A 21296-nucleotide genomic window follows, 5' to 3' on the forward strand; every position below is an offset into this window, starting at 1 on the left:
CCTCAATACAACCAAACACTTCGAGGGACAGAGTAGCAGGGGCAGGGGTCTGGTTTCGGGTGACATCTAGGTCAACTGGCATAACAAAGTTTATTAGGAAAATGTCCTGCATCCCAATTTGGTGAGTGGTGTTTGGGGTCTTAAAAGCTAGTGAGCAGACATCTAAGATGCATCAATTGGTCTCAACGCACCTGGAGCAAAGGAGAATGAAGAACACCAAAGACTCAAGGAAAATCTCAGCTTAGATTGATATGCTATGTTATTATTATATCACAACAGAATTTAGCAAATAAGGTAAAGTATTCAGTCATCAGGCTAAATGATTGTATGAAAACAGAGATACCTTTTTGGTAGTTAAGCACTATGATTATCTTTAACCACTATCAATATGTTTCTAGAAATGATAACTTTAAGAGTTCATAGGAAGATTCAACAAGTCAAAGGATTCCTTTTGGCAGCAGCACAAAAAAAAATTATCAATTAATAAGAAATTTCTCCTATAGACCTTTACAACACGCTCACATCCCCAGTAACTTGAATTATAAAGTGTTTTGTGGATAGTATGTTACCTTCCTAGACCTTTGAAATCAATCTTATAATTGTTGAGACGTGAATTTTTAAGTATATTTCTTGATTATAGTATAGTAATATTTTTTCACACATGTTCATTAAGACAGCTATAACTTTGGAAACAACTATCATATTGTACTTTTATTCAATTTTATTAACAGTTTCTTTTTTTTTTAATTTTAAAAACACATACAGGCAGTCCTTGTTTTGTATGATACAGTGCTAACTATCAGTTAATAGTTACTGTGGACAAAGTGAAGCCACAATTTCAATATGCATGAGTTTCTGTTAACATGATACTATGTAAAGATTGCTTGGAAGTACTAAGATGAGGACATGATTCAACACAATAGGTTACACGGATAAATCCAGTACCCAAACCAGTGCCTTGAATATATTAGGTGTACAGTAAATAGCTGTTGGCTGAATAAATGGATGAATGGAAAACACTGATTTAAAAAAAAACGAAATTAGATGAACCTCACACTTGTACAAAAATTAACTCAAAATGGATCATGGACTTCAATGTAAAACCCAAAACTATAAAACTTAGGGAAAAAAAGGAGGAAATCTTCTAGATCTAGGGCTACGCAAAGAGTTCTTAGACTTAACACCAAAAGCATGATCAATAAAACTAAAAATTGATAAATCAGACCTCATCAAAATTAAAAACTTGTGTTCTTCGAAAGAAAGCCCATGTTAAGAAGATAAAATAATGTACAGACTGAGAGAAAATATTTGCAAACCACTTATCTGATTAGTATCTAGAATAAGCAATTCTCAAAACTCAACAGTAAAAAAACAAACAATCCAATTACAAAATAAGCAAAGACATAAACAGACATTTCACCAAAGAAGACATACAGATGGTAAATAAGCACATCATAAGATGTTCATTAGCCAGCAAAAAGGTGCATGTAGTGTTAACAGGGCAACAGGAGGGATCCCTGTTGTGCTAGAAGTCACAGCATCTTGACTGCGACGGTGGATAAGTGAACCTGTGCAGAACTTAATACACGAGTAAAATTAAAACTGGGAAAATCTGAATAAGCAAGGCAATTTTAATATTCTACTTGTGATATTATGGTTTTGCAAAATGTTACCATCTGGGGAAACTGGGCAAGGTGTACAAGGGATCTCTCTGTATATTTCTTGAAACTGCAGGTGTATCTACAATTATCTCAAAAAAAGAAGAAAAAAAAAAAAAAGACATGGAAATGCACACTTAAAAATGGGTGAATTTTTCTGAGACTGGAGGAACCATGGAAAGCAAGGCCCCTGGATTCTCTATCAGCCCAGAACTAAAACAATTTCCGAGGCCAACTCTTCAGACAGGGACTGGACTGGACAGTGGGACATAAAGTGATACTCGCGAGGAGTGTGCCTCTTAGCTCAAGTAGCTACAAGAGACTAAATGGGGAGCTTCTGTCCAGTGGTGAGATGGGAAGGCAGAGAGGGTTAGGAGCTGGTTGAATAGACATTGGGAATCAGGGGTGGAAAGGAGGAGTGTGCTGTCATAGTAAGGGGAGAGCAACTAGGGTCACATTAACAATGTATGTATAAATCTTTGTATGGGAGACTAACTTGAAATGTAAACTTCATTTAAACTACAACAATAAAAAAAATAAAAATGAGCAAATTTTGTGCCATGTAAATGATAACTCAAAGCTGTTTAAAAAAATTTAGAAAAACTATAAAGAATGCCTTAAGGGTGACCAACCACACAGTAAGTTTAGTACCATTTGATAAATAGCAACCATTTTAGATTTTAGGAAACCCAACTAATTATTAAAAATCTGTGACCTATGAATCATATCTGACTTCATGGAATTTATTATAGGTCAAAAGAAGACACAATCAAGGTATACCCTTAGAAAATTTAACAATGTTTTGACTATTTACATAGGATGTACCAATGATTGGGTAAAGTATAAATACAAAAGGATTGATACTTATGTAACTTATATTTGGTCTAATAAAAAAGGGCATATAAATGCAAAATACAGTAAAGAGAAATTTGGCATAATTGTCTTAAAAAGGTACATAAATTAGCGTGAATTAACATGGATTTGCTTCAAATAATATTGTTTTATATGTCTAATATATACAGAAATAATGAGGATTTTATTTAAAATATTCTAAAAATCAGAGTAAGTTTTGTTTAAATCTCCTAAATTCTTATATTTTCTTACTTCTATTACAATGACCACAGCGATATTAATAACAATACTTTTATTATGAATTTACTCAATGACTATTTGGAAGAACCTACTTTTTAAGAAAATATAAATGTTTAGGGTTTTATTTTAAATTAATTTCAGTTTTATTATACCGTGATTAGAGAATGTAGGCACTATAATGACTGCTTTAGAGGAATGTACTGAGGTTTTGACGACACTGTTTATTTGGACAATGAATTTAAAATTGGAGCTTTAATTATGCCATACTTACTGTGTGACCTTAGATATTATAAGCAAAGTTTCTGAGCTTCTGTTTCCTGTAAATGGGGAAAATCACTCTTATCTGTATTACAGGGGTGCTATGAGCCTCAACTGAGACAAGGTATATGAAACCCAAAAATCCCCCTGCTGTCGAGTTGATTCCTATTTATAGCGACCTTGTAGGACAGAGCAGAATTGCTCCATGGGGTTTCCAAGGCTTTAATCCCTACGGAAGCAGAATGCCACATATTTCTCCAAAGGAACAGCCAGTGGGTTCAAACCACCGACCTTTCAGTTTGCAACCGAGCACTTTAACCACTGTGCCACCAGGGCTCTACAACGTACATGAAAGTATCTTTTAATTGGTAAGGCAATATGTAGTTCCTGGCTCAATTTCTTTTTTTACCAATGCAAAAATCTGAGAAACAGATATACTTTTCTGACATGATTTTGGATGAAGTTTTCTCATTTAAAAAAATAAAGTTTAGTCTAAACAAACCTCTTGTAACAGGGCATAAAGAAAAAACTTCTACCTAGAAGGCAGTACAGATTAAAATATTAATTTAATATTTAATAATAAATTAATATAATTAATAACTATAAACTCTTTGCCGTTGAGTCAATTAGAGTAGAACTGCCCCACAGGGTTTCCAAGTCTGTAATCTTCACAGGAGCAGACTGCCACATCTTTCTCACGATAGCGGTTGGTGGGTTCAAACTGCCCACTTTTCGGTTAGCAGTTGAGCACTTAACCACTGCACTACCAGGGCTCCTTCACTATAAAAAAGAAAACCAAACCTGTTGCTGTCGATTCTGACTCATAGCAAACCTACAGGACAGAGCAGAAACAGTCCCATAGGGTTTCCGAGGAGTGGTTGGTGGATTCCAACTGCCAGTCTTTTGGTTAGCAGCCAAGTTCTTAACCACTGCACCACCAGGGCTCCTTCTTCACTATATCAGTTACTAATTTATTAAAGTTTACAAGAATAATAATAGTTTTCTATAGTGTTTACTTCCAGTAGATGCCTACATTTATACAAGAGATGGTATTTTTGACTAACTGTATTTGTAACATTGTAGTTCTCTTTTCAAAAGAGTAGAGTATTTCCACAAAAGAAATAGACAGGAATTATTTTATTAATAGCTGTTGGTATGTCTAATATAAAGCCCATCTGTAAAATATTAAGTAGCTCTAATCAAAATATCCCTGTGTACATCAAATAAAGTAATATTAGTATACGAAACACTGTACTAAGCTTTTAGTAATTCACGGCACTAAGTATTCCGATGGCACAGTCTGTGTAAACGACTATACATGACAAAGAGCAGTTATGTACCACTGAGATGGGGAATGCAGAGGGGAGGACAGCAAAAACAAAAAGGAGTCTGGGGGGTCTCCAAGAAGTCGTTGGCTTGAACACTTTTATTTGAACCAAACCAATTCCATAAATCTCTTCCTGAGCAAACAGTGTTAAATCACTGGTATGTGATGATTGACATATGAGTAGTCTCATTTAAATACTCATTACAGATGGTTACTTTTCTTCAATATGTCTTAGGCATCAAAATAGTGGAATTTATAATTAATAGAAGTCCTAATTCAGATAAAGTTATAAAATGAATACTGAAAGAGTTACTTTTAATATGAAAATTCTATTAAGACTTAAAGATAAGGAAGTTCACTTACTTGTATCTTTTTAGAAATTTTCCATGTTTTTTCAAGTAGAAAGTAACTAGATTGTTGGTTATTTTAGATTTCAAAAATCTTTAAATGATATCATGTTGTATTATTCGATGGCATGAGAACATAGGAGATTCTATGAGAAAACACTTTATACGCGCCATTAGGAAACAAATAGGTGGCCCAGCATTTTATTTCCCCAGTTCCAAAAGAACAGACCACCAAAGTAGTTGAGAACAGATTGGGTAGAAATTAAAAAAGAAAGAAAGAAAAAAACCTGATAACCAATCTCACCCCTAAAACTTCAAGCAACAATTGTAGAGAAATGAAGGGAGGGTAAGTCCACAAGGAGGTCTTTCTAAGGAGTAAAGGGAAATAGCTAAGTACTAAGAGGTCACAAGGTACTTTAAACACATAAAAAAAAAAAGAAACATTCACTAAATTTAAAGATCTGGTCCTGTAAGAGCAGTTTTTGTTACTAAAAGGCATACCATTTGTAGCTGTTTTTTAATTCAAAAAGATTTACAATACTAGTTTTGTTTTCTGAAGGTTTTTTCCTGTTCTTTAATTTTACTCTATAATGAGTGCTACGAAAATGGATCTAAGTAAAAGAAAAAATTAGTACATATCATTTAAATGTAACCAAAAAAAAAAAAAAACTGGGAATTTTAGGCTTATTTCATTTCTTCAGTTTGTTTTGTAAGAAATGTTCCACTGTCTGTTTTAACTTTTAAGTGAAATTTATCATATTTATCATCAGCATTACTATAATGTATATCAGCATTTAATTGTCCTGGTTCTTACTTAACCATACTATTAATTACTCAACATGACTGTAATCAGCAGCAACCATGGCAGCATATCCCAACCCACGTCCTCGGTGCACACCACACTCCATGCCCACTAACATGGCCACTCCTGTGAGTGTTGTGGAATTGAAAAAAAAAAGCAAAAGCTGTAATTCTCACTGAACTGCCTTTATACAAATGAAACAAGATATTAAAATAAATATTGAGGGCAGCCTGGAATGACAGAAAGTCAGAAATCAGAGGAGAAAACATTCAATAATGAAAACAGACTGGTAGAAAACATGGATTTGATTCAGCCTCCTTTAGCTAGCTGGGAGCATTGGGAAATTCACTTCAATTGTGAAGTCTCAAGTTTCCTCACCAGTAAAACAAGGGGTTTGAACTTGATGATCTCCAAGGTTGCTTTTACCTATAAAATTCTATGACTCTAGAAAAATAAAAGGAGAGGAGAGAGAGGTGGGTGTGTGTGTATTTAGCAGCTGTCTTATCCATTTCTTTCTTTCCCCCATATTCATGACTTCTACAAATCACTACGTGGAAGAGGGGTTCTGCAAGCTTGGCTCACTTGTTAAAATCTCGTTCCTTCATTCAAATACTTGTGAAATCCTATGCAATCTATTCTTGAAGTATAAACAAACTGCTGACCGCAGAGCTAAACTCCCTAAACCTGATGCCTAAACTTGAAACCACAAATATCTTTCCTCATCTCTATATCACTAAAGTTCTTGCCCCAAATATGATGTAAACTTATTCAAGTCAGCTAAGGGGCTTTCAGTGTATTGTAGAATCTATGCCAAGAAATTTGTCAGAAAAACAAAATAATGGGAAAGAAAACCATGAACCTAAAGTTACAGAAGTGCACATATTTCATTAAATTGTTTAAAACTATTAAGTAAAATAATTCAATGAGAAACCAACATGAGTTAGATGTATATTTCACAGACTTCAGTTTTAATGATTTTGATGCATTATCATGGGCCAGCCAATGAACAGTTCAGTTTCCAAATATGAATGGAAATGCAGGATAAAAAAATAAACATATAGTTGTACATTAGTAGTTTTCTAAGTAATGAACCAGAAAATCATGAACTTGAATGACTAATTTCCTAGCACTGAGATCAAAGAAAAGATCAATCTCTTGGTAATTCATATTTACATACTGTGAAATGGAAAAAATGATAAACTTTTAACCTACACAAAAGCCCAGAGAACATATAAAATATTCCCCACTAACCTGATCATATATAATGAATTATGATGCACATTTTGGCTTATCTAGTAGTTATTACCATAACATATTTTGTGTTTGGAAGTATTTAACTATGTTATTTTTCTCAAGCATCTGTTTAAAATTTTGCAGACACTGAAGGGCCCAGAACCATATCAATAAATTGGCTGCAATTTACTATAAATGAAGTGTGTTTACCTGAAAGGGAGCCCTGATTTAAAAGTCAAATTTACATTTTGAGAACTGTTGGTGTTAAGCACCTGAGGTATCAGAGACAAACCTGAATAGTACTTTCCTAACTGATAAGGATTTATGCATCTTTCAAAGAAGGAAGACCATCAGCAATTTCACATTGGGTTGTTACAGCCAAAACGGTGACACTCCAACACACCCTGAAGCCTGTACTTTTTATCTCCAATAAGCTTATATGGTTCATTGACAAAAGCTGTGCTGGGGATGGACAGCTAAGTAACGAGGAAAGAAGGTGGTATGTACCAACTAATAACGCTTAAAAAGAGACATCCAAGACAGGTTCCCATTCTAAGATACTCCTGCCCAGGCCCTTCCTTGATCTCCCACCAACATAAAGCCTGCCGCTGATAGGCATTCTTTCAACACATACCTCAAAATCTTTCCTAACTTCTGTCCCTCTTAAAGCTATCTTGGCTCATATTAACTTTGACACAATTTCAACCACATAAAATGGCAGTGGGTAAGGAGTGCATAATTTCCAGTTGTGATATACTCTCCAGCGTGTGATTCCTCTCACTTACATCACCCCTCAAGCAAAGATTCCCAAGGAAAACAAGGAATAAGCCTCTCTTCTAATCATAGGAAAAAAAAGACAAAAAGTGTTTTTTTTTTCCAAGAGAGATAATGCTTGTACAAATCTATTTCTTATAAACCTCACATTTCTCCTTGTCTGACTGCATTTCTCTTGAACACATTTTTGTTAAGTTATTCCTACCTCTTAACTCCTAAAAGTTATCAGCCAGGGTATCCATGGCAGGCAGCCTCTAAGATATTCGCAATGATCTCTGCCGTCTGGGACTCATGCCCTTGTGTAAGATTTTATCCTTCATTTTGAGTTGGACTTACTTGAACAAATACACTATGGCAGTAGTCATGGAATGCAAGACTGTGGTGTCCATTTTAGCTGCTCTCTCTTGGATCACTTGCCCTACGGAAAACCTATTGCCATTCTGTGAGGCAACCCCATATAGAGGCCCATGTGATGAGGGACCCAGGCCTGCCAACAACCTTGCGAGTACAATTGGAAGTGGACCCCCTCCCCAAGTGGAGCCTTCAAATGAGATCACAGCACTCGACTTTAGCTTGACTGCAACCTCATTAGAGACCTGGAACAGCTTGCTAAGGTGCGTTTGAATTCCTGACACACATAAACTGAAATAATAAATGTTATCTTAAGCTGCTAAATTTAGGGGTGCTTTGTTACTCAGCAGTAGATAACTAATACAGTATCTTATCTGACAAACTGTCAGGTTAACTGGATAAAAATGGGAATCTTCCTACCCAATCTGTAAAACTTACTAAAATTATTCTCATTTTGAAGCCTGCTCTATTTTGTAAATCATTTTCTTAGGAAAAACAAAAACAAAATCCCTCCTATCTCAGAAATATGGTTATCAAACTCCAAAGATAAAAAGAAGGGGAAGGAAGGCTGAAATCAAAAATATAAATTTGCTTCACTTCGCAGTAATAGAAGTCATTATATACTGATTTGGGAAGAAACACTTAGGATCCTTGAAAATAAACATTTCACTTCTAAAACAAGTAGATTCAATTGTTAAATTGCTAAATACAGAACTTAAAATAAAACCCAATCTAAAGACTGAGGATTAAGATTCATTTCTGTTATTTCACCCAATGAATAATGTTTATTGAGTACGCACTATTTAAGAGAGATTAGATCCCAGTCTTGGAGAAACAAATAATAAAAAATTAACAAGAGTTTCCCAATTTTTATTACCAAAGTTTGACGGCTGAAGCAATTGCAATCTATCGTGACCCTTTTTTTTTAAGACTCTAACTTTTTGTGTTTACTTCACATATAATGGAAAGTAAAAAACTAAAAAATTTGCATAGGCAGCAAAATGAAACTCATATTTCCTGAAACGCCAACAGTTGGGCCAGAAGAAAGTAACCTTTGTCATTTCTCAGCTTTATTTCAGTAAAGTGTCGGGTCACTACCTGGGGACCTATGCTGACTTATACCCCAATGGCCTAGAAACATGGAACACACCCCACTCCCGCCTCCTGACTCTGATTCCTTATTTTAACGAGCCCTCACGGTTGTCACTCAAGATGCTCTGCATTGTCATTGGTCCCAAACTCTTGCAGGTCGGCAAGTTTGTGCCAACTGGCAAGCACCGGTTGTCTATTTCCGAGAAAAAAAGTGGAGGTTGTAAGGGAGAAACAGACAAGACGTTTGTACCTGGGCGACCTGCGATCCCCACCGCCGCCGCGACGAACCGGCCTCTGGGTGGGGGCTTTTTGCCAAAAGGAAAATCCTCAGCCGGGAACTGGTACCCAGGCCATGGAGAAGCTGGTTCAAACTTTACTTCCTCACGTCGGTGGAAGTGACTGTGCCAAGAGTACCGGAAACAGCGCTAGCCTCCTCTAAACTCGGCGTACTTGACCCTGCAGCAGCCAGAAGCGCAGACGGTCCGACTTTTGACGTTTCCTATTGTTGCCGGAAGTGACGTTACAGGTTCTGAACCTTAAAGAAAAAGCATTTCTATTCTCGTTGTTTACGATTCGCTATAGATTTCTTGTTTCTCACTCCGCAGCTCGAGGTGTTCTGACCATCTAAACTATACAACCTTCGAATCTGCAATCTGGGATCGGATTGGTCACCGAGAAGGCCCTCAGCAGAGTCGGTCTCCTCAGAGTGTAGACGAACGAAGTGTGGAATCTGCAGGGAGGAATCCTGGAGCGCTGAGGAGCCGGCAGCTTTGAAGGTCTTGCCGCGGAGAGTGGCGGGCTTCAACTCGCGGTTCCAAATACAAACGGTCGGCGCGAGAAGCGCACCTGGGCGCAGGCGCCGGGTCGCAGGGACTCGTTGCGGGAGGCTGGGCGCCGTTGTCTCTCCGGTTCTCTATGCTCCCTCCCCCTTTCCTTGTCCTGGCGGGCCAGGGGCCTTCGAAGCCCGCTTCCTTGCTCTGCAGCCGCTGGGAGTGCCCAGGGGAGGCGTAGAGGCTGCGCCCTAGACTGCACAGAGGTCGCCTCTCTCCGCTACCCTTACCGAGGCCCCGGAGGGCGGCTAATGACCAGGTCTGCCTTTTTATGCTTTTAAATCAAGTGAAGGGAGGGAAGCCCCAGGTAATGCCCCAACTGATATATCCTTTTGATAACCATGGAGTAGGAAGAGTTGTGCCAGCGAATCCTTTCAGACTATGTTGCGACTTGGGGTTGGGAAGTTATAGCCTGATTGATGCCTCCTGTGGGATCATCTAGGTGAGGAGCGATTCGGCCCTTCGTAAATACTGTCCAGAGAGAAGAGATGAGAGTAGTCTGTTTTTTTCTTTGCTTGCACTTCCCTGCATTTTACTAGGGGACGATAGATTTTGCTTCGCTCTGAAAAATCTAGGAGCCCTCGTGGCGCAGTGATTAAGGGCTCCGCTAACCGAAAAGGTCAGCGGTGCAAACCCATCAGCTGCTCTTCGGAGGAAAGATGTGGCAGTCTGCTTCCCTAAAGATTCACAGCCTTGGAAACCCTATGGGACAGTTCTTTTCTGTCCTGTAGGGTCGCTATGAGTCGGAATTGACTCGTAAGCAATGTTTTTTATTTTTTATGAAAATCAATGTTGGGATTTTTGTTATCCTTTTTTATTCTGGAATTATGACGTAGTAGACTTTTCTTAGATTATCCACAAAACGTTTCACGGTTTTATATGTGAACACAGCAATCCCATTGAGGTCTATAATTGTTCCTTACTCCGTTTGTTTTTTTTTTTCAGTTTTTTCAGCCTTTCTCAGACTTGTCTCCCTATTCCTTAGAGCAGTATTTCCAGAATATATTTTGCGAAAAGTTTCATAAACTAAATTTTCCCCCATCTCTTCTTCTGTCTTTATTCCTTGTGCATGGTTTTTAGATAATTATCAAGTCTTATGAGCTATGTCATAATCCCTCAGGCATAGTCTATAATAGCTACAGAGCAGTTGCTTCTTCCTGAAAAATCACTTTGAATCCAGTGACATTCCATTGGGATGCATCATTTTAATGACCTCTAAAAAGCAGATTAAAATATCTTCACCTGCAGTGGTATACCATTTTCACCACCTCTGCCATAATAAATTCAGCTGGGCAGATCTAACTTGTAGGCAGAACCCTGGGGAGGAAGCTAGAAAGCAACATGATAAGACTTTTTTGTTGGTTAAATCTGTAATACAGGCTGAGTAATATCTCCTTTCTGCTTATAATTTTATTGATAAGCGTTATAAAATGTTAATTATTTTAAAATAAGTTATTTTTCATCTCTGAAAGTACCGTGTTAAGATGTGCATAAGCAGAAGATCGGCTTTTTTTGAATATTTTAATTTTTTAAAAAAATTTTATAAGAGACTCAAGCCTTTCATGATAATGTAGACCAGTAGCTGTAATTTTTTTCCCCTTACTTTGGGGGATTTTTTCTTTCTCTATAGTACATATTTTTGATCCCTTTATTTTTTTCTATCCTGTTTTATCACTTATCTCCTTCACCTACAGATCCAAGCTGTACTTGTATCTTACTCTTCTTCAGAATATTTATTCTGCTGTTAATGAAGAGGATGTGTTCCAGGGACATACTTTGTTGTCAGAAATTCCATTACCAGAGGTAGAAATAACATAAGTGATGTTGCAATGTGTTCCAGGACATCAGAAAAAGGAAAAACGGAAAGATACCATGAAGTATTAAACACAATTACATATACTGGAAAGATGGAATACACATCTGGAAAATTAAAGGAAGTCTTTTGGGGGAGAGATACAGTTTATATTAAAGTTTTAGAATGCCATAGGGGAGGAAACCACCTTTAGAAAATTGTGTTAAGATAGATGGGTCTGGAACCTAAAACAAGCTGGCCAATGGCGGTGCCAAGAGAAGGTTTCTCGTAGCTAAGGCCAGGTTAGCTACCTCCTTGTCTTCCCCAGGAAAGTAAAGACCGGTTTTGGGAAGTCATCTCTTTTGTCCCTTGTGTACATCTGTCCTCAGTCATACTAGATGATGTTAAATATGGTTTACCTTCTTTGCCAGTATTTTGTATAATGTGATTTCTGGATCATTTCTCTTTTTCTCATTATCTCCCATTTGACTGTACCTGAAACCCCTGTGCCTAAAGTTATGAAATTAAACTAATAAAATGTAAATGTTTAATTGAGATAACTGATTGAAAAATAGTGACTGAAACCTATGCACAAGTATATAAACGTATACTCAAATAACTTACTTTTTACCGTGATGATAAAGGAGAGGAGACTAGCAACAGGAAGGTACTGTGTCCCTAAATAGAGGGAACAGTCACTCTTCTCGGGAAAACAGTACAAAAATGGGAGGCTAGAGACTTAAAATAGAAAGCTTACTAAATGTAGGATTTTGCAAGTTGCTAGCCTTATTATCTATCAGATATGAGTAGATACAGAGAAGGTGTGTGGGGAGATGATTTGTATTCTGGGCAACCACTTGAATGCTGGTTAGGGAGGAAAGATCATACTAACTTTACTTAACCTCATTTCTGAATTTTTCTGTTTTGTTTTTAACATCAATGACTTCATTTTAAAGGAGCTTCATTTCCAGAGGATTCATTAATCAAGGTATTGTTATATATTATTTTCCCTCTATGACATGTCCACATACACTTAAGGTAGATATTTTTGAGAGTGTTATTGAGCTTTGCCTTACTGGGTTGAGTTGACTGTTAGACTTGTAGTGCGGAAGCCTTTCATCTTCTCTTCCAGCAAAGGTTCTTTTTATTTTTTTTAATTATTGTAAAAATATGAATAACATTAACGTTTGCCAATTTAACATTTTTTGTGTGTACAATTCATTGAGCCCATATATATCAATTATGTTGTATAACCATCACCAATATCCATTGCCACATTTTCCATCACCGTAAACAGAAACTCACTGCTTCCTAAACAATGATTTCACCCTTTCTCCCGCTCTCCTTCTCCTGGTAACCACTATTAAACTCTGATCTCTCTACATCTGCCCACTCTAAGTATTTCATATTAGTGAGATCATGTAATATTTGTCCTTTTGTGATTGACTTATTTCACTCAGCATAGTATTTTCAGGGTTATCCGTGTTGTGGCATGTGTCAGGACTTCATTTCTCTGTATGGCAGAGTGATATTTCATTGTATGCATATACTACATTTTGTTTATCCATTCATTCGTTGATGAGCATTTGGATTATTTCCCCCTTTTGGCTATTCTGAATAGTGCTGCAGTGAACGTTGGTGTACGTGTGTCTGTTTGTGTAGCTGTTTCCAAGCCTCTTGGGTATGTATGCCTAAGAGTGGAATTGCTGGCTCATATGACAGTTCTGGGTTTCACTTTTTGAGGAAACACCATTTTCTGCAGCAGCTGTACCATTTTGCATTCCCACCAGCAGTGGATGAGAATTTTTCAGCATCCTTGCCAACGTTTGTTATTTTCTTTTTTTAAACTTAGCTTTACTAATGCAAGGAGAAGTGATATCTCATTGTGATTGTGATTTGCGTCTCCCTAATGGCTAATGGGGGCCCTGGTGATGCAGTGGTTAAGCGTTTGGCTGCTAACCAAAAGGTCAGCTGTTTGAATCCACCAGCCGCTCCTTGGAATCCCTATGGGGCAGTTCTACTCTGTCCTATAGGGTCACTATGAGTCGGAATTGACTTGATGACAGTGGGTTTGTTTTTTTTTTTTGGAATGGTTAATGACTGTGACCATCTTCTCATGTTCTAGCTGGCCATTTGTATATCCTCTGGTGAAATGTCTGTTCAGGTCCTTTGCCTACTTTTTGAATAGGTTGTTTGTCTTTTTGTTAAGTTGTAGGAGTTCTTTATGTATTCTGGATATCAGACTTGTGTTTAATATATGGTTCCTCCAAAATTTTCTCCCAGCAAAGGTTCTTAATGACTGGTTGATGGATTTCATGTCTCCTTTGAGAATAACTTTCTTTGAGAGTCCACTGAAAGTCCTATGGTTGTTAGTTGCTGTTGAGTCAGTTCCAACTCATGGAGACCCAGTGTGTTCACAGCATAATTGTTCCATAGGGTTGTCAAGGCTGTGACCTCTTGGAAGCAAATCTCCAGGCCTGTCTCCCAAGGTACCTCTGGGTGGATTCGAACTGCCAGCCTTTCATTTCGTAGTCAAGCCCTTAACCATTTGCATTAGCCAAGGACTCCACATAAAAGCCCTACTCTATACAATAAAGTGAGTCATTTAAATATAACTACATGGCATTATTTGGGGATTTAAAAAAAAGAATCATTTTATTTAAAATCTCAAATATTGTAGGTGTCTTTTGGTGCATATATATATGTATTTCTGCTATGCATTGTCTTAGTTATCTAGTGTTGCTATAACAGAAATACCACAAGTGGGTGGCTTTAACAAACAGAGATTTATTTTCTCACAGTTTGGGAGCCTAGAAATCTGAATTCAGGGTGCCATCTCTAAGGGAAGGCTTTCTCTCGCTGCTCTGGAGGAAGGTCCTGGTCTCTTTTCAGCTTCTATTCCCTGGCTCCTTGGGGATCTCCATGTGGCATGGCATCTGTCTTCTCCCATCTCTGCTTGCTTGCTTGTTTAATCTGCTCTTTTTTATCTCAGAAGAGATTGACTTAAGACACCCTCCTACACTAATACTACCTCGTTAACATAACAAAGAAAACTCATTCCCAAATAGGATTATGGTCATAGGTATAGGGGTTAGGATTTACAACACATATCTTGAGGGGACTTAATTCAGTTCATAACATGTATTTATAGGCCTTGTGTTCTTTTTTACAGCCTTTGTGTATGTCATCTTTGGTAGATATTGCCAGTCAGTTTCCTAAAGTAATTGTACCAGTTTACCCTTTCACAGCATTGTGTGAGAGTTTCATATGCTCTATGGCCTTGCATTTTGAATTTACTTTGTAATTTCCTATTCACTAATGAAATGAGTATCTTTTCAAATGTTTACTCTTTTGTAAAGTTCCCATTCAGGTCTCTTGCCCATTTTTCTTTTGCGTTGTCTTTCTTTTTCTTATTGCTTTGTAGGAGGTTCTTTACATACCCCAGACCTGAGTCGCTTATTGGTTGTGTATATTGCCAACATCATCTTTCACTCGATGGCTTATCTTTTCGCTCTCATTTTTACCATTCACATTAAGAGTAAACGTGGAATTAATTTTGTGACTGGTGTGATGTAGGGGGTCAAGAGATACTTATTCCATAAAGGGGGTTATTTCAGGTTGATACGCTTTCCCAAGTGGTACATTTCTGTTCAAGATGAAGTTGTGGGGAGAGTGTTTAAAATATGAGACACACTGTAATAACATGAATATAAAGGAAAAACTTGGGAGAAAAAATGTTCACCTTATATTCAGGCATATATAGTAGATACAAGGCAGTACTAGACCAGTATGGAAGGTGAATTAGGGAAAAATAGCTGGTATAAGATAACTATGATAAGTGCCAGTAGAGATAGAAACCGAATAGAGAAACTTGAAAAAATAAACACTTAAAATCAGTGTTCATGGATTTTTATTTTTAGGTAAAATACTAAATTTTTTCAAGAGCTGGAGGTGAATCTAATGTTAAATAATGGCAACAGGTGATTTAAAAAGAAGCTTACGGAACCTGGAACAAGTACTTCGCTCGCTAAACTATCCTCAAGAGGTGGATTGTGTAGGGTAAGCTATACTTTCAAACTTATTGTATTCTTTTTGGTAATGATTTCAGATAATATTAGACATGGAGAGCAGTATCTACAAAGATACCAATTGATCTGCGTGCTGTGTAAATTTACCTTGAAATGATGAAAACATTTATTTAGAAAGCAGGGAATTATAGGACTTTGTTTCTAAGTAAGTACGAATTACTGAAAAATTAAACCCAAGAGATTTAAAATACCTTTCAGAGGCACAGTCTGTTGGGTATGGTTGCTGTAAACTTTTAAACTCACAGAAGTGCAGTGGATTTCATTAATTATATAATCTACCACCCTCTCACATTCAGTTAGATGATAGTTCTTATTTTTAAATATATCTATAAGGAGCAGAGTTTGCAGTCATTTCTTGTCAGCGTACTTCGTTGTTTATTCATTTTTATGGAGGACAGGTTTTATACATACATGTTTTCTTTTGGATGTGGAAGATTATAGTCAATAGATTTCTTGTGGCAGCCTATACCATGCTTGAAGATGATTATTGATTATTACTAAGCTATCCCATTTAACAGACCCCACTTTTTACAACATATCTTAATATATCTTTTTGGTGAAAGTGTGCACAGCAAAACAGGTTCCCATTCAACATCTGCACGTAATGTTCAGTGATGTTGGTTGCATCCTTCACGATGCGTCAACCCCCTTATTGTTTCCATTCCCATTAGCTTAGTCTCACTGTCTCCCAACTTTCTCATCTATGCTTTAGGGTAATGGTTGTCCATTTGGTCTCGTAATTTTTTAACAGAGTGCAGTATTTAAGGGAGGTATTCTTTACTTTTTCAGCTAACCTGCTATTTAGTTAAAAGGTGACTTCAGGGGATAGTTTGATTCAAGGTTAAAGAGTATCTCAGGGCAATAGTCCCAGGGATTCGTCCAGTCTCAATGAGTCCAGTAAGTCCGGATTCTTTGAGAATTTGAAGTTCTTTTTTTTTTTTTTCCATTTCTTTCAGGGTATTGGGACCCTGATCTGAACATTTGGTAGTGGTAACCGGACACCATCTAGTTCTGATCTCAAGGTAGAGGAGGCTGTGGTTCATGGAGACAATTAGTACTGTATTCCAGTTCCTTCTCTGATTCTTAGATTTTCTTTATTCTCTTTTGCTGCAGACAAATAGAGACTAATAGTTTTATCTTAGATGGCAGCTTGTAAACTTTTAAAACTGCAGACACTACTCACCAAACTAGGGTGTAGAACATGTACTTATGAACTATGTTATGCCAGTTGACTGAATTGACTCTTGAGACTATGACCCTAAGTCTTTAAACCAAGAGAACTAATCCCATGAAGTAGTTGGTTATGTCTAAGAAGTATCAGCTTCTGTAGCTCCTATTTATTACTAATGACTATATATGTCTATTTATAACTGTATATATACACATATACGTGTACATACACATATATATTATATATGTATGTAGGTTGTTGTTGCAAAATTATATATAACATAGCTCTTACCAGTTCATCTTTTCTCTTATGGACAGCTTAGTGATATCAGCTGAACTACTCAAGCTGTGCAAACTTCACTCACATTCACTCACATCTGGTGCTACCTTTCCCATCACCGTAAACAAAATTCACTGCTACCTAGAAAGAGTTCCCTCCCCACCCCCCCACTTCTGGTAACCACCAATGAACGTTGGTCTCTGTGTATATACGTATTCTTGTCATTTCATAAAAGTGAGATCGTTCAGTATTTGTCCTTATTTCGCTCAGCATAATATCCTCTAGGTTTATGTACGTGGCAAGATCATTCGAGAACTTATTTTTCTTCATGGCTTCGTGGTATTCCATTGTATGTATGTACCACATTTTATTTCTCCATTCATCCATTGATGGACACTTAGGTTGTTTCCATCTTTTTGCTATTGTGAATAGTGCTTCAGTGAACATAGGTGTCCATATGTCTGCTCGTGTCTTAGGAGTGGAATTGCCACAGACCCCACATTTTTAAAGGTTTTTAAACCTTTTACTTTAGTTTCCTCTTTCCAGATATGAATTACTCGCTTTTGTGGAAAGAAATACATTTCTTCCGTATTCATGTCAGTCTGAAATCATACATACTCCTGTCATTGTCTGTCCCTTAATCCTCCGTTTTTCTTCATAGCAAACTTATCCTTACCTGGTACGATTGATTGATCGTTTGAATACTTTTTAGTACTAGAACGTAAGCTGATGTCTGGGACTTCGTTTTGTTGACTGCCGTACCTCCATATTGAGAATTGTGCCTGGTGCATACTAGGGGTTTAAAATTGGACGTTTACTGAATAAGTGTCAAGAGACAGGTCAGGCACATGTTCAAGTACTGTAGTAAAACTTGATTAAACCACCTACTAAGTAAAATCCTCAGTGACGAGCTTTTTATTGTACATTAGGGAAAGCTAACCCCATTGAGAAAGTGGAAAATTTAAGAGAATGAAACAATAGTGAGGACTGTAAGAAAAAAAATTAGCAGGAAGTATGAAACACATCCACAGTATGTACCACTCATAATTTAGAGTTCCTCAAAACATAGGAAAATCTCAACTCTACAGAATTTGCAGAGACTTAGCCAGTTTGAGTAGCTGAATTTTCTGCTTATCACTTTAAGCTTCAACATTTTTATAAAAGATAATTTAAAATATAGTGATTATTCTTGTGTCTTCTAAGTAGAACATTTGAACATTAAATTTTCTTATTGACCCAAGTGCATCATTAGGAACAATAATTTTTAGGTTATTCCATAAGATAGTACACCCACTCCTCACTTGTCAACATGGTTAGGTTCCAAAGACCAGGCTGTTGTGGAAAATCAGTGTTATGCAAAAATGGAGGATTTTTTTTTTTCCTGTTTTCAGACCATCCATTTATCTGATATTTTTTTGGAAAACGTGATCATAGAAATGATAGCTAAGATACTCTGATGTGGTCCTTCCTGTGACGAGTTCAGTTACAGAGGATTCCTTTGCAGAGAAGGAGGTGTGGAGGAGACGAAGCTGGATAAAGCTGGGCTGTGTGACTGGAGGGCCCACAGCTTGACCACTTCACCTTCTCCTGTGCTGGGTCACAGCTTCCCTGGCGGAGCCGCCTCTAGGGCTTCACTCCCATCCCTGCAAGCGCTGTGTTCACGATCCTGGAGCCTGCTCTGCCCTCTGGCCTGGCAAGTCTCCAAGGCTCGAGGCTCGGGGCTTCCTGTGAGGGCGCTGGGAGCCTGGCCGTTCACTGGGCCCCACTGGGGTAGAGGCCTCAGGCCCAGTTTGGCTGACTTTGGGATGTCATTAAATTTGCACACATTTCTTCCAAACACTTCTCCAGTGCCTCTTTCTTTCCTCCCTTCCCACTCCACAGTGATTTTGAGCTACAGGGCCTCAGGCTGCACAGGAGCTGGGAACCCAGGACAGGTACCCGCTGGCTCAGTGCTGCCTCTGTGTCCGCTCAGAGGCCGTGGCCACGAGTAGGCTGGCCCACAAGGCAGCTGGACTCAGCGCCCCGCCGGCAAGAGGAAGCAGAAGGCACAGGGCAGTGCAGCCCAGCTTCCCAGGGGCCATTCGGAGACCCTCCTTGAAGAAGGGGATGCTCTGGACCTGTGGTCACTATATCTACCACGTCATTAATTAGCAGAATAGTTGGATAGTAGGTTTTTTAACTACTCTCGTAAATATGAAGTGTCGGATAATGAGATAGTCGATAAGTGAGGAGTAGGTGTAATATCTTCATGGTCTTTTGAGATAGACAAGGCTTCTTCCAAAGAGAAGCTTGGACTGCTGCACACGCGCGCGCACACACACACACCCCCCCCCCCCACACACACACCCCCACACACACACCCACACACGCACACACAAACAGCATATTTTGATTCTTTTATCACATTTTTTTTTCTTTTTCTTACCGTTAGCTGTCTTTTGCTATTGGTATGCCAGTTTATAATAACCTGTTTTTCTTAGTGTTTTTAATCTGAGGCCAGATAACCAAGCTTTTTGGGATTGTTTAACATAAGAAATCTTAAATGTAGGCCTGGCTGTCTTCTATTTGTAATGTGCATAAAATGGAGTGTTTTGTTGCTCAAAGGCATTTTTTATTTCCTGTTTTTGGCCTATATCCAGATAAACAAGGTTGCCAGAGCTGTTCTCTCATTGGGTGAAATATTACTGTGCTCATAGGCAGACTTAAAAGGGAAACAATTCATATTTGTCCTGAAAAACAAAACGTAATGTTATCATCATATAGTTGCTCTCTGCCTTATCAATAAAATTGTAAGAGGATGAGGAAATTGATACACGTGTCTTGAACGTGTTTTATGTAAGTATAATATTACTTCAGTTGAACAAATATGATTGGCTAATTGAACAAATGTCTCCTGTGCGTTGTTATGGGAGAATTTGAGGGTACTTCCCACTGAGAAAATGAGATCCGTATGTGTGGAAAATTAGAAAACAATGCAAGACAGAGAATGAGGTAACAGACCCCGAGTACCCTGGGAGTCGTTCTGGGAAAGCTCATTATGGGTCAGAAAGTTGAGGACAGCTTCATGGAAGGCTTGAGATTTTTTTTTTTTTTTAATTGTGCTTTAGGGGAAAGTTTACAGCGCAAATTAGTTTATCATTCAGAAATTTGTACATAAGTTGTTTTGTGACGTTGATTGCAATTCCCACAAGGTGTCAGCACTTTCTCCCTTTCTACCCCAGTATCCTCATGTCCATTTGTCCAGTTTTCCTGTACCTTCCCGCCTTCTCGTCTTTGCTTTTGGGCAGATGTTGCCCATTTGGTCTCATATACTTGATTAAACTAAGCAGTGTGTTCCTCACATGTGTTCTTGTTTGTTTTATAGGCCTGTCTAATCTTTGGCTGAAAGGTGGACTTCAAAAGTGGCTTCAGTTCTGACTTAGTAGGGTATTTGGGGGCCATAGTCTCAGAGGCTCCTCCAGTCTCTGTCAGACCAATAAGTCTGGTCTTTTTTTTTGTTTTTTTTGAATTTTGTTCTACGTTTTTCTCCCACTCTGTCCAGGACCCTCTATTATGATCCCTGTCAGAGCAGTTGGTGGTGGTAGCTGGGCACCATCTAGTTCTTCTGGGCTCAGGCTGGTGGAGGATATGGTTCATGTGGTCGTTAGTCCTTTTGACTAATATTTTCCTTGTGTCTTTGGTTTTCTTCATTCTCCTCTGCTGCAGACGGGATGGGACCAATAGATGTATCTTAGATGGCTGCTTTCAAGCTTTTAAGACCCCAGATGCTACTCACCAAAGTAGGATGTAGAACATTTTCTTTATGAACTTATGCAATTGACCTAGATGTCCCCCAAGGCCTTGGTCCCCAGTCCTCAGCCCCAGTAACTCAGTCCTTCAAGGTGTTTGGGTATGTCTAGGAAGCTTCTATGACTCTGCCTTGGTCAAGGTGTGCTGACTTCCCCTGTATTTTGTTTTGTCTTTCCCTTCACCAAAGTTAACACTTGTCTGCTATCTAATTAGTGATGTCTTCTCCCCACTCCTTCCCTCCCTTATAACCATCAAAGATTTTTTTTCTGTATGTATACCTTATCTTGAGTTTTTATAATAGTGGTATCATACAATAGTTGTCCTTTAGTGACTGTTTTTTTTCACTCAGCATAAAGCCCTCCAGATTCATCCATGTTGTGAGATATTTCACGGATTCATCATTGTTCTTTAAC

General features: G+C 38.1%; 2 protein-coding genes across 10 annotated transcripts in view; one reads left to right on the plus strand and one right to left on the minus strand.

Annotated features, from left to right (window-relative positions):
• The window catches only part of FBXO8 (F-box protein 8), a 51855-nt gene extending 41410 nt beyond the window's left edge, over positions 1 to 10445 (minus strand). Inside the window, exon 1 of the mRNA XM_004388958.2 lies at positions 9185 to 10445. The gene's annotated coding sequence lies outside the window, so the exon portion shown is untranslated. The remainder of the gene's footprint in view (positions 1 to 9184) is intronic.
• The window catches only part of CEP44 (centrosomal protein 44), a 36157-nt gene continuing 24541 nt past the window's right edge, over positions 9681 to 21296 (plus strand). For 3 of the 9 annotated variants that reach the window (XM_023742933.1, XM_023742934.1, XM_023742932.1), the window contains exons 1-2: positions 10442 to 12544; positions 15477 to 15615. In XM_023742933.1, coding sequence (XP_023598701.1) covers positions 15527 to 15615 — 89 coding nt within the window. In that variant the 5' untranslated portion in view covers positions 10442 to 12544; positions 15477 to 15526. Of the gene's footprint in view, positions 9711 to 9887; positions 10024 to 10441; positions 12545 to 14030; positions 14153 to 15476; positions 15616 to 21296 lie in introns of those variants that run through there. The other 6 variants (XM_023742930.1, XM_023742929.1, XM_023742928.1 and 3 more) reach the window with 6 other exon arrangements.

Source organism: Trichechus manatus, unplaced genomic scaffold, assembly GCF_000243295.1.
Source record: "Trichechus manatus latirostris isolate Lorelei unplaced genomic scaffold, TriManLat1.0 scaffold00225, whole genome shotgun sequence".
NCBI classification, from domain to species: domain Eukaryota; kingdom Metazoa; phylum Chordata; class Mammalia; order Sirenia; family Trichechidae; genus Trichechus; species Trichechus manatus.